Source organism: Homarus americanus, unplaced genomic scaffold (genome assembly GCF_018991925.1).
Source record: "Homarus americanus isolate GMGI-L3 unplaced genomic scaffold, GMGI_Hamer_2.0 scaffold25483, whole genome shotgun sequence".
NCBI classification, from domain to species: Eukaryota; Metazoa; Arthropoda; class Malacostraca; order Decapoda; family Nephropidae; genus Homarus; species Homarus americanus.
Genome location: NW_024726235.1, coordinates 2,473,892 through 2,486,677, shown reverse-complemented (window position 1 = coordinate 2,486,677; position 12,786 = coordinate 2,473,892). Strand labels below are relative to the sequence as shown.

Genomic DNA, 12,786 nt, shown 5'->3' with positions numbered 1-12,786 from the left:
TTAAGTTCTGAAAGGATAAACATATATTCTTCACTACGACTTTTTTTCATTTGGGGTTTAACAGTTGCTTAAAATATTTTATGATCAACGCCAGAGAAAATCTATCTTTAGTGACAAGTAAGGTGGTTAACCAGAACTAAACATATATCTTGAAAGTCCATAAACAATTTAGGTTATCTTCATCCAGTGTGTGAAGTGTTGGTCATTCTACGGTGGCCCCCCGGCGATATGTTTCTCGAGAACATCGTCGCCACAACCACACCGTCGCCACAATCACCAGCAACACCCAGTTATGTTTACCATAGTGTGATGGAGCGACCCTGTGCTAGTTCCTCAGGCTGTAAGTAAACAAGACCGACAGAGACGATTTGGTGGCAATACACTCCCCCCACGAGGCACCCCAGGCGATGTTGACCAGTGACCACGTACTCTTGACACATTCCTCTGAAGAAGGTCGTTCTCGTTGTCAGTCTGTTGTAAGACTCTTATGGCTCATGTCTAACACTTGTGGCTCTCGTTTGAAAACACTGTGGTTCAAGTTTTGGTGGGGAATTCCATCAGCATGCATCGAGGAAAGATTTCATCAACCCGGAGCCACAAACTCGTCTTGACAAATAAGAGGAGGAATGTAAGAACCGTTTCTCCATAGGTAGGAAAGACCAGTCACACGTGGTAAGAGGAGTTCCCATTTCTCCAGGGTGACACGGAGGGAGAGTAAAGGCTGAGACTGGTAACGCCCTCCTATACCTCCCTTACAAGTTCTCGACACTATTGCCTCAACCCAACAGCCTATAGATGCCTGCCTCCCTCCCTCCCTCGATTCCCTACACTGTCAGTCACAAAGCACTCAGCGTTACCGCCTACCAAGAGAGATAGACGGGAGATTAAGAGGACAGCGAGATAGCCAAGAGGTAAAGAGACACAGACACAGGAGATAATGAAAGAGAAAGGAGATCACGATGAGGAGGTGAGCAACATACGCGAGGAGTCACACATAAGCTGAAACTGGACTGACAGGTCAACACTAGAGGCCAGAGTACGTGACCTTAAGAGAGCGGACGACTAACTACACTTAACCTTCTCCACACACCGTTCTCACCTGTCGTAAACGTCGACCTCCTCACCAGTGTATGAAAGACTTTAGAAAATTCATAATACGCCATGAAAGTCTTTATTGAGAAGACAAAGTTTATATTTTTACCCCGGAAAGTTTATCCTAAAAACAAGAAAGTTTTTATTGAAAAACGAGGGATTATATTATGTTTCGGGAAAGTTTATATTAAAACACAAAAGTTTATAGTCCGAACCGTTAAGAGGTTTTATTCTAATTAAACAGTTAATATTGCCGTCTATGATAGTTTACATTAAGAAACACGAATGTTTAAATTAGGAACTAGAGAAATTTATATGAAAAACACTAAATCTATAGACATTAAACACAAAGAATAAACAGTGTGGCGTTACCGTTTACTATGGCAGAGAAGCGTAAGGTCAATTTAAAATATAGACAAATATTAGGTTAGGTTTAGTTTTAAAATTGCCCCCAGATGTTGCAAAAAAAGTGAAAAACCCATTACACAATGTCCTGAAATTTTACAATCGGTATTCCTATACTAAAAGGTTAGGTCAAATGAGATCAGGTTACGGCCATAACATCTGGATGGTAGAATTATTCAGCCGTAAATATGAGAAGGTTAATAGCTCACACGGTCGTGAATACAGAGAACAAATTTCTTATCTCTATGAAAAATGTGTCGAGAGAGACAAAGAGATGGTAATAACACGATTGCAATATACTGTACCCCCCCCCCTCTACCTCCCCGACCTTAGAAGGGGGGAGCGAAAAAGTAAGGTGCAGCCAATTTGACAACACCATCAGTAGTACCACCAGGCCAAGCCCCTCTCCCGTGTCTCGCCCTCGTCACGTGTAGTGGTAACCGATAACGACGAGGACGACGGCGATGACGGGACGTGTGTAATCAACCTGAATTCACACTTTCCTTTCTCCATGACATGACCACCCCATCCCTTCTTCCTTTTCACACCCCATAAAGGCGTCAATCCCCTCATGCCTCCCTTTCTCCCTCAGGACACAAAGAACTCTCCCTTGTTCCTCCTACCTCCCCCCCTCCCTCTTGCCTCCCTTTCTCCCCAGGACACAAAGAACGCCCCCTTGTTACCCCCTCCCTCCCTTCCTCCCTCCCTCCCTCCTCCCAGAACACTAAGGCGAGACTTTCTCCGCTGTAGCAACTGAGGATCTCTACCAACTCCTCTCTCCTCCTCTTTATAGCACACACAAATGGCAGCATCAACACCTATAGTTCCGCGCCCCGCCTTATGAAAGGCCCCTCTACACACCCTCCCACACATCAATAACAGAGGTGTCAACAATACAGTCGAGAGGGAGGGGGTGTGGGGGGGAGGGAGAAGTCTTTATCCCAGGGACAACCACTCTCGTCTCACCAGCACTGGAGGGCGTGGCAACACATCCATCAACCACACACACATCACATAGATACACAACACAGACACACAGAAAACAGTCACAACACATACAGACACGTAGCGTTTGGTTCACCTGCAGTAATAACTTCCCCGCTCTTGAAACCTTAAAAACCAATTTGTATCGCACACATTAACTCGTGCAGTCACACAGTAGCTGCCTCACGTTCATACACTCTCCCCTACACCTGATTAACTCGTTCGGCAACATTCAGAGGAACGTTCATTAGCAAATTTGGGGATACAACAGAGGAGAGAGACATTATGTAGTGATGCTTGACGCTGACGGGGCCAGATGGATCACATGGCCCATGGACACGTAGATCAAGTGGACCAGAGCCGCTATTACAAGGTTGTTCATTTATCTCAATCAAGGACATGGGTGGACGAGAGGAGAGTGAGGGAGGAGGAGTGTGGGGGTAGAAGTTGAAGAGAGGAAGGGGAGGAGTAGAGGAAGAAAACGGGAGATACCAAAAAAGAATAATGAATGAACGTGCAATTGAAAGGAAAGAATATGAAAGTAGAGAAGAAGGAAAGAGAGGAGGGTTAGTGAGTGAAAGAGTTGGATAGGGAGAGTAAATAAAATAGGAAGGATAGACAGGGAGGGGACGTGGTCTAAAGGATATATAACAATGTTTTATTTAAGTCTCGTCTTATGGCACACAACCTGTCGGAATCACTTGTATTTTATTAAATCAACAAGAGGTAAAGATGGTGACACGCCGGCCTAGGTGGCGGGGAGGAAGGTAACCTCTACCACCCCAGGGCCCCTCTACTGCCCCTGCCCCACCTACTTCCACACCCCGACCCCTCCTACAACTCCTGCCCCACCGCCCCCGTAAGCTGTGTCACCACACAATTAGAAACTATCGTGCCATAAATTAGTATTGCAATTATGAACGGCCATAAAATATTTAACGATGTTGTTCGTGTACCTCAACTAAAGAGTGATTGTGTTAAAAGCTATAAATTAATAAGACGTGACATGACCGTCGCACTCAACCCGCTGAAGGACACTACCTGAATGATGAGTTAGGTTGACGAGTCACTGCTTGGCAACTCAAGCGGTTTGCCATAAAAACGACAATCTGTCAACGCCGCCGGCACACACACTGATGCATAATCAAACGCACCCTGACGACTGGAGGACACTTCATCTTGCAGGCATTCACAAACGCACGCATACACACGCAAGCACGCACGCACGCACACATACACACGCAAGCACGCACGCACACATACACTGTAGTGGACAGACGTGTCATCCTAGGCGCTCCTCAGGAGCTGCAAGGGGTTGTCTTTAACCTCTTCCCTTTGCCCCTCTCCCCACCAGAGAAACTAGTGCAAGGATTGTTGCTCAACTCTCCACAATTGATAGTGATAATTTCAACTTGCAAATAAATGAAACAAATGATGACAATGGTAGCATGAGTGAGGTACCTGACCACAGGAGGGGCTTGGGGGCGATATTGGCTAGAACCTATTAACACCTCAGTGCTAAAGACGGACCCTTGTTGCGAGAGCCCAGCCACATCACGTGACTGACTAGACTACGTGGAGAGAGAAGCACTACAACCACATGAGCTCTTCTGCAACACCATATTGTCAGTTATTCATACAGAACCTGTATTTTCATTATGTCTAAATTTTCTATTTAAATCTTTTGTTAAATAATTCACTCCCTAGTGCCTCCATACCTAATACTGTAAGTCAATTTTGTCCATTGTGTATTTTCAGCCTCTAGCTGCCGCACTTTTCACTAATAGTTTGTATGAAGCGCTGCATCGTTCTCGGGAGATTCCAGCCACCAGAGAAAGTACTAGAGATAAAACTGTTGTATCCATCACACACAATCCCCCACCAAACACACCTACTTCCCCACACATTTCTACCTCCAAACATATCCTCCACACGCAAATATTACCCTCCACACACACAAAGTGAAATCGCTGTGACGCATTCTACCCGACACTAGACCCACACACACTTTCCCTTATGTTCTGAGCACTAGAAACTCAATTATGTATGAACCAAACATCTCAAATTATCACAAAAAACCGAACTCGACCTAAAATAGACCCTAATACGCGATGACTGGCCCTCAACCAGCTCGGCCGGCCGGTAAGAAAACCTTGGATTTTAAAGTTTCACCTCGGGATGACGGGCCAGGTCGGGCCAGGCCAGGTGGCGTCTTAGGTTCCCAGGTGAGATTTCTAAGAGTTTCTCCCTCATTCTAATTCTCGTATCATTCTTATTTTTTTTGTAATCGCATTTCCTTTCTGTCATTCTCCCTCTAACACACATACATAGAGAGGGGGTATTAACACAGGCTGCCACATTTTTTTCTCCATATATTGACAAATCTTCATCACTTGCTCTTGTCATGGTACACCTTCTGGTATTTAACCTGCAAAATTTTCCTTGTCAGCTAAGATTACGTCACCGCTCGAGATGAAATTAGGAAATCATTTAAGGGAACTTCACTCTTCGTAGCTGAGTTAATCTTTAAATTTTGTTTATGTATAACGTTATTTACTCGATATAGTGAATAAAATACATCGTGAATATTCTTAACGCAGCGAACAGTTTCGAGATTCGGTCCAAATACAGACAACTCGATAAAATATAAAATAAATAGAGTTCCCTCGATACAGTAAAGCAGGAAAACGACTTCCCGATTACAGAACCGGAAATAGTCATACGTAATGGTTGATGCAACAGTTTTTATATTAGTCATACCAGTAAAAGCGTGTATTAGGTGTGTGTGTGTGTGTGTGTGTGTGTGTGTGTGTGTACGTGATGGATGGATGGATGGCCCTCACACAGCCTCGTCCTTGAAAGAAATTCACGATTTCGTGACGGAAATAAGACGTAAACGAGAGAGAAATAAAAAAATAAATATATTGTTGTAGTACTGTTGTGTGAGCGGCTCGTCAGGGACAGAGAACACCGTCACAAATACACACACGGAGAGACTGCCTTCAAATTAAATCAATTCCTCGACCATGACCAAAATACCGAGGAAGTCACGCGTGTTAACTCTTCCGGTGTAGTACCAGGTAAAATATGTCCAGTGGTTCTCCCTGTAGGTGCGCCCCCCCATGACTGTATCACTGTCACGCCTGCTTCGTTTCTCTTATGACACAGCAGGAGAAAAAAATTGAAGGCTGTCATTACTGAAAACGGAAGCCAATGATTTTAATTTTGGGGGGTTGTGGTAGTGACTCATAAGACAAGGTAGTTACACTTGAGACTGTGTGTCTCCAGTATTGTCATTAAACCCCCTCCCCTCCACGAATACTAGAGTCCTCCCTCTCACACGACGATAACCTTGGTCGACCTCTTACTCGTACATGGGCAGAAGAAAACATTTTTAAAATTAATTATACAGCAGCAAAAACAACGAGAAAATTGATACTCGTGTGCTGCAATAGATAGATTGTTGGGGTAGGGAGGGAGGGGGCGGGTGACAGCTGTGCCAAATTGGACACAAATTCCCGTCACTGTGAGAGTTACATCAACACACAACTTGTAAATAATATTCTCGCGACACCGCCCCCGTGTTGATTACAGGGTGCGGGTGTGAGTGCGGGGGGTTGAGAAGAAAAAGGTCATTGGCTACATACATCTGAGTCACACACACACACACACACACACACACACACCGCAGACTCGCTAACAAACGAAAACGCACACATGCTCACACACGAACATATGATAACGTGCACACACACACGCGTACATACACTATGACGCGACAAGTTCCACCGTCTCACCTTACCTGCGCACACCTGTCTCTTACCACAACTAGCGAGACAAAAAAAAAATAAAAAAAACACGATTACAATATATCTGGTTCACAACTGTAAGAAAAACCTGACAACTTTTTTCAGTGTCTCGGAGGTGTTCAGATAATCAAAACTCTCCTTATTAGCAAAGTCCGCTAAGGTACTGCTGACACCAAGCTGATCTTCCGTTGACGATGGTGTAAAGCGCCTCAAAAGGTTCACACTAGTGTTCAAACATGCCGTGACCCTCAGACTTCAACTCCATCAAGAATGAGTGACTTGACGCGCCCGAGCATACAAGTAACTGGGTGTGGCCAAGTTCAGTTAATTCAACCATAAATGTCTGTTTCCGAAGGATTTTTCCGCCAGCTAGTTCCGTTACCTTACGCTCTCGAGACTGGGGGACGTGTGAGCGTGAATAATGAGCAGCCAACACTACCGACCACTGGCAAACTTCCTACGGGTCACCTGAAGATCACACACCCGGCTTATCTCGCCTCACCCAAGACAGTGTTAGTTCCCCTGTGTCAAACTTAACTACAAATTAAATCACACTTCCCATATACCTGTATACTTATATCGAATTACCTGCATTACTGTGGACGTATGTATGTATGTGTGCATGTACTGTACGTATGTGATTGTGCATGTACTGTACGTATGTATGTATGTGTGCATGTACTGTACGTATGTGTGTGTGTGCATGTACTGTACGTATGTATGTATGTGTGCATGTACTGTACGTATGTATGTATGTGTGCATGTACTGTACGTATGTATGTGTGCATGTACTGTACGTATGTATGTGTGCATGTACTGTACGTATGTATGTCCTGTATGTATGTGCGCATGGACTGTACGTATATGTGTGTGCGCATGTACTGCACGTATGTGTGCACGTATGTGTGTGCGCATGTATTGTACGCATGTGTGTGCGCATGTACTGTACGTATGTGTGTGCGCATGTACTGTACGTATGTGTGTGCGCATGTACTGTACGTATGTGTGTGTGCATGTACTGTACGTATGTATATACTATAGTATGTGTGTGTATTTTGTATGTATGTGGATGTATGTATGTGTATTTTTGTATGTATGATGTATGTATGTATGCATGTATGTGGATGTATGCATGTATGTGGTTGTATGCATGTATGTATGTACTATAATATGATGTGTGTGTATGGATGGATGGATGTATGTATGTACTATAGTATGTATGTATGTATGTATGTACGAGTATGTATACACACGAATACAAGAGGCTGGACGCCCGTCTCGCGTTAATACCCTTCATGTTAACTGGAGACGAAACAATGCACCTAATTGTGAATTGGGTCCTCCAAGTTACATCATAAAAGATGGCTGCCCAAAATGGTGTTGAAAATTAAGAGAGACTTATTAAGATGAAGAGGTTTTTTTCGCGAGGGTATACAGACTTAAGAAGAAATCTAATAATGTAATAACATCTGAAAGTCCGGGTGGCGACAACGAGCGTCTGGCAGTCCTAAAGGTTACAAAATCTCCGAAAAGAATATATCCGTTAAATCTGTCACCTTAATTGCTTTTCAGGTGAATCTAGTTAAGGCAATATCATCGTCAAATTATTATCCCTCCTGTGGGCGTTAATTTTCGTGTGTCAACCTTGAAAGTTAATCGGATAAAATTCTTACATCCTCACCCGCGAAGTGCATCTACCTTTACGAAGTTCTTGACACCTGCAGTTCCTGGTCGTTAACACCACACCCGGACATGCCATCAATCACGCCCACACCTAGAGGCAATTTCAACGCTGACGAAAATAATGATCCTGGAGGTGGCCAAGAACCTTCTACCGTCCCGCCCTTGTATCCATGCCGTAATCTAAGCTCCTTCCAACCACCACCAGTTCCTTTCATCACCTCCGCCTTCTGTCCACTTGACCTGTCCTTTTGTCCGCCCGATTTGTCTCTTTCTTCGCCCGACCTGTCCCTCTGTCCGCCCGACCTGTCCCTCTGTCCGCCCGACCTGTCTCTTTGTCCGCCCGACCTGTCCCTCTGTCCGCCCGACCTGTCCCTCTTCCGACCTCCGTCCGCGACCTGTCTCTTTGTCCGCCCGACCTGTCCCTCTGTCCGCCCGACCTGTCCCTCTGTCCGCCCGACCTGTCCTTCTTCAGGACCTGGAGAAAAAACACGGGCAATCTTGAGCGGCCAATTGGTGGTGAGAGGGGAGGGGAGATCGTGGGGGGCGAGTGGTGACGAAAGTGGTGGTGGGGGGTGAGGAGGAGGGGGAGAAGGAGGGGGAAGGTGATGGTAGTGGTTGGTAGGCGATAGTGGTTATTGTTGTTGGTGGTGGTGGTTGTTAGTACTCTATGATTCACAGCGACCAGAACAGTTACGGCTCGTCACGCCCCACATACACAACATATGTTACACACACACACACACACACACACTTAACTTGAAGCTGGAGATAAAACACCGTTATTTAATCACAGGTATTTCAGTTTCACAGCCAGCCGCACAGATATTGTAACATGACAGAATAAAGTTACGATACCAGAACATTAACACCTTGGAGGATACCTTAACCTCAGCTATCAGGACCATAATGATATCGCAACATTAACCACAGTGTAACAAATGATATCATTAGGATATAATTATAAAAGACATAAAACCTAACCTAACTTTAATCACCAGAAAGATAGATTGAAGATATCGTAACGTTAACCACTAAAATTATTAACCCCCCCCCCCTCCCCGCTTCCTTCTCCTCCCTCAAACATGAAAAGGAATGAAGGATATATAATCAAGGTCCCGTCAGTCCGTCCATCCATCTGTTGATAAGTGGTTTCCGGATAATACCAGAAGAAGAAAAATTACATACTGAAAGAATTGTAACCTAACATTTTGTTTGGGGTGGAAGGGATCAACCCACACACTCTCCGGGGAGCTTTGTAACATGACACACAAAAATCATAAGAAAGGAGGAAACTACAGCGGACCATACTGGGCGATCCCATTTACACCCAACCCCTATCGTTCATATATCCATCTAACCTGTGTGTGAAGCTATCCAGCATGTTCGAGTTAATGATGATGTTTGGTAACTTGTTCCATTAGTCCATTAATATATTTCCAAACCAATGTTTACCTATCTCGCGCCTAAATCTAATTTGTCAAATTTAAAACCATTGTTACGAGTTCGCTCCTGGTTGGATAGTTTGAGTACCTTTGTAATGTCACCTTTGTTTAGCAGACTTCCATTTATACACCTCGATCATATCGCCCCTCACTCTACGTCTCTCGAGGGAGTGCAAATTAAGATGCTTTAACCTGTCTCTGTATTAAAGGTTCCTAATGCCTTGGATTAATTTAGTCATTCTCTTCTAAATTTTTTCTAGGGATTCTATATCCATTCTGTAAAACGGTGACCAAAACTGAACTGCGTAATCCAAGTGGGGTCTCACAAGCGCAAGATATAGTTTAAGGATAACCTCGCTAGTCTTGTAAATAACACTCCTTTGTATGAAACCAAGTACTTTGTTAGCCTTGTTTCGAGCAAATACACATTGCTGACTTGGTTTAAGATTCCTACTTACCATTACTCCTAAATCTTTCTGTCGGATTTCTCTATATCAGCGTTGTTCATCTGATATCTGGTTTCTCTGTTTACATCTCCTAGACATCAAATTTCATCTGCCATTTTTCAGACCATGCGAATTTTTTTCTAGATCTTCCTGTAGTTTAGCGGAGTCCTCGTCTAATTACAGTAGAGTCATTGTGTATTTTCGACGCCATTTTTATCCTCCATTTCAAGTTAATGGAAGAATATTAATAGTTTAGATACCAGGTAGTTAAACAGGAAGATAAATCACCTCTTGTTATGCTAATGATCTCAACCTAAGGTCTTTTGTGATTGGTGAAGGACATCGAGCCATCGTTAATATTACCCACAGGTGACGGTGAAAATAACTTGTAATCTTCCTCTCAATCATCTGGTAAGGGAAGAGAAGAGAAAAAATAAAGATACCCTCGCGTGACCAGACCCCACTTAAGTATGTACATCTCTGGGTTACCGTAACGTCTGCCGCCTCCGTTCGCTTTTATTGCTCCCTCTTTCTCTCTCTCCCTGTCCGTCTGTCGATCTCTCTCTCTCTCTCCGCGGGTCACATTATACTGTGGATTAAATTTTTATTTTTTTTCATCCCACGGTGGAGAAAGCTGCCCGCCTCTTCAGATAACCTCACCACCCTTCAGGAGCTCAGTAGCGAACAACCTGAGAGCAAGAGTCAGGGTCGAGCTAGCATGTCTGTGAAATACACCAGATTCCTCTTTATCTAACGTGACTCTGATGTAAAGTTTTTCCTCCCACGGGAACTCCTACGCCAGATGGTAAAAATAGATAGTGTATTTATATAAAAAAACGGTAAAATTTTCGTTTCGGTCATCCACCTGAAATGAAGGTCAGAATCGTTCAAAACACATCCAAAACCATCGATGAAACGTAATTTCAACCTCATCTAACCTAAACCTAACCTAACCCAACCTCACTGGATGACCGAAATGATAATGCGTATAAAATTATTCTGTCAAATTAATACGAAGATGGGAGTTTCTCTTACAGCAAGCCGCCGCGGGAGAGAGAAAAAGGTTAGTTACACCTCATAGGTCGGCGACATGTTAACGGCAATAGGTGGGTTTGTTTTCGTTTTTGTTGCTAGAATGGTTTACCTGTTAATACGGTGGTGACCATCTTCAATGAGCACACACAGACAGACACACACGGGCACTAACACAGACACACACGGGCACTAACACAGACACACAAGGGCACTAACACACACACACACGGGCACTAACACACACACACACGGGCACTAACACACACACACACGGGCACTAACACAGACACCAAGGATGAAGACGTTCACCACACAGGGATGTGACTTACAGCGTCGTGAGGTGTAATAAATAAACGCCTGAGTTCACCACTTCGACAATTTGGAATTTTTTTTCTTTTGCCTCTGACGGGGAATCTTCTCCATTGTTATAAGTTATAAGATCAACGATAAATAAGACCAAATGCTAAGAAAATACAACCTAGATAATCGATTTTTTCTGAACATTTACCCATTAACAATATCCATGATAAACTATTTATATCTACAAATACCTACATAATTTAGTAACTTAGCAATACGAACCAAAACTAAAAATAAATATGAATGAGACTCTTAACATCTTTTATACATAACGAGAAGTGAAATATTTAACACATTCTCAGAGATTAACCTATCCTAGAACTCGCAACTGCTCCTCAAGCCTACTGTAAATTTAACCATAAGGTAACATTGATCAAAGGTGAACACCCCCTCCCCTCCCCCACCCCTGAGGAACGCCGCTACTGTCAGAGAGTAAACTACCGCAACGATAACTACCACTAACACACAGCACCGGCTCTAACATCACGCATCACTTCTCATGGTTAATATTGACAACTGACCCGCCGACGAGTTATTTGTTTTGTTGTTTATTTTCTTATTCTACTATTACCTATATTTTCCTAAGCCCAAAACAGTCATACATGAGAACCCATTACATCTACCTACACTAGTGCCAAACGCGACACACACCTCTGATTAACCCACATAAGCGCGCGCGAACAAGACCAGCGGGAGATAAATTACTTAATAAACCCAAACATGGCATCAACAACACCTTCAACCAGCAGTTCGTCCACCAGCCTCAACACACCTACAGTATCAGGTAAACATAGAGGTGCCGACACGTGTGGTGGTGGCCGCCCGCCTCACAAACACCAGCGGCAGAGTTTCCTCCTGCCCCACAGCCAGCGGCTGCCGCTACCCGTTAACTGTCAAACTCAGCTGACCCGACTTACTTACCCTTAAACAAACTCTCTAACTCAACAACCCAACATCCAGTCCTACTAACATGTCATGATTCCCTACTTAGTATATTTTCGCTATGGAGGAAAACCCCAATTTTTTTTTAGAGTTTATGTAACAAGACTGACTGACCTGTTGTGACGATAGCGAGTACTGCGAGGCACAAGCCAACTGTGTAGTAACTCCTCTCCCGTCCCATGGTTGTGGCACACTGACCAACCCGCGCCGCCAAGTCCCACCACACACCGTTGTTACCTCGAGCTCCGCCCACTTGCTCCATATCCGCCTCTCTATTGGCTGCCATCTATGACGTCACACCCCAATTCGCCAATCCACACCTCAACACCCTAGTATAGAGAGTCACGTAATGTAAATCATGTAAGGTAAGACACGTCACAACCCCATAATCACTACCTTGGGTGATCAGGGGTTATTTTGGCTGCCAGTATCCAGGGAGGTTAGCGATGATTGACCCACCTCTCCCTCACCTCCTTCCCACACCTCAATAGTCACTACTGTCATACTGCCTCAGTTAACCAACACAGGTGGCAAGTTGGCCATACTGGTAATGGAAGGTGGGCATATTGGTAATGGAAGGTGGGCATA

At 44.2% G+C, this 12,786-nt stretch overlaps 1 protein-coding gene across 2 annotated transcripts in view; it reads right to left on the bottom strand.

Annotated features, from left to right (window-relative positions):
• The window catches only part of LOC121865425, a 101,208-nt gene extending 88,793 nt beyond the window's left edge, over positions 1-12,415 (bottom strand). For both annotated transcript variants that reach the window (XM_042364808.1, XM_042364809.1), the window contains exon 1: positions 12,313-12,415. In XM_042364808.1, the coding sequence (XP_042220742.1) occupies positions 12,313-12,379 (67 nt within the window). In that variant the 5' untranslated portion in view covers positions 12,380-12,415. The remainder of the gene's footprint in view (positions 1-12,312) is intronic.
• Positions 12,416-12,786: the final 371 nt, after the last annotated feature.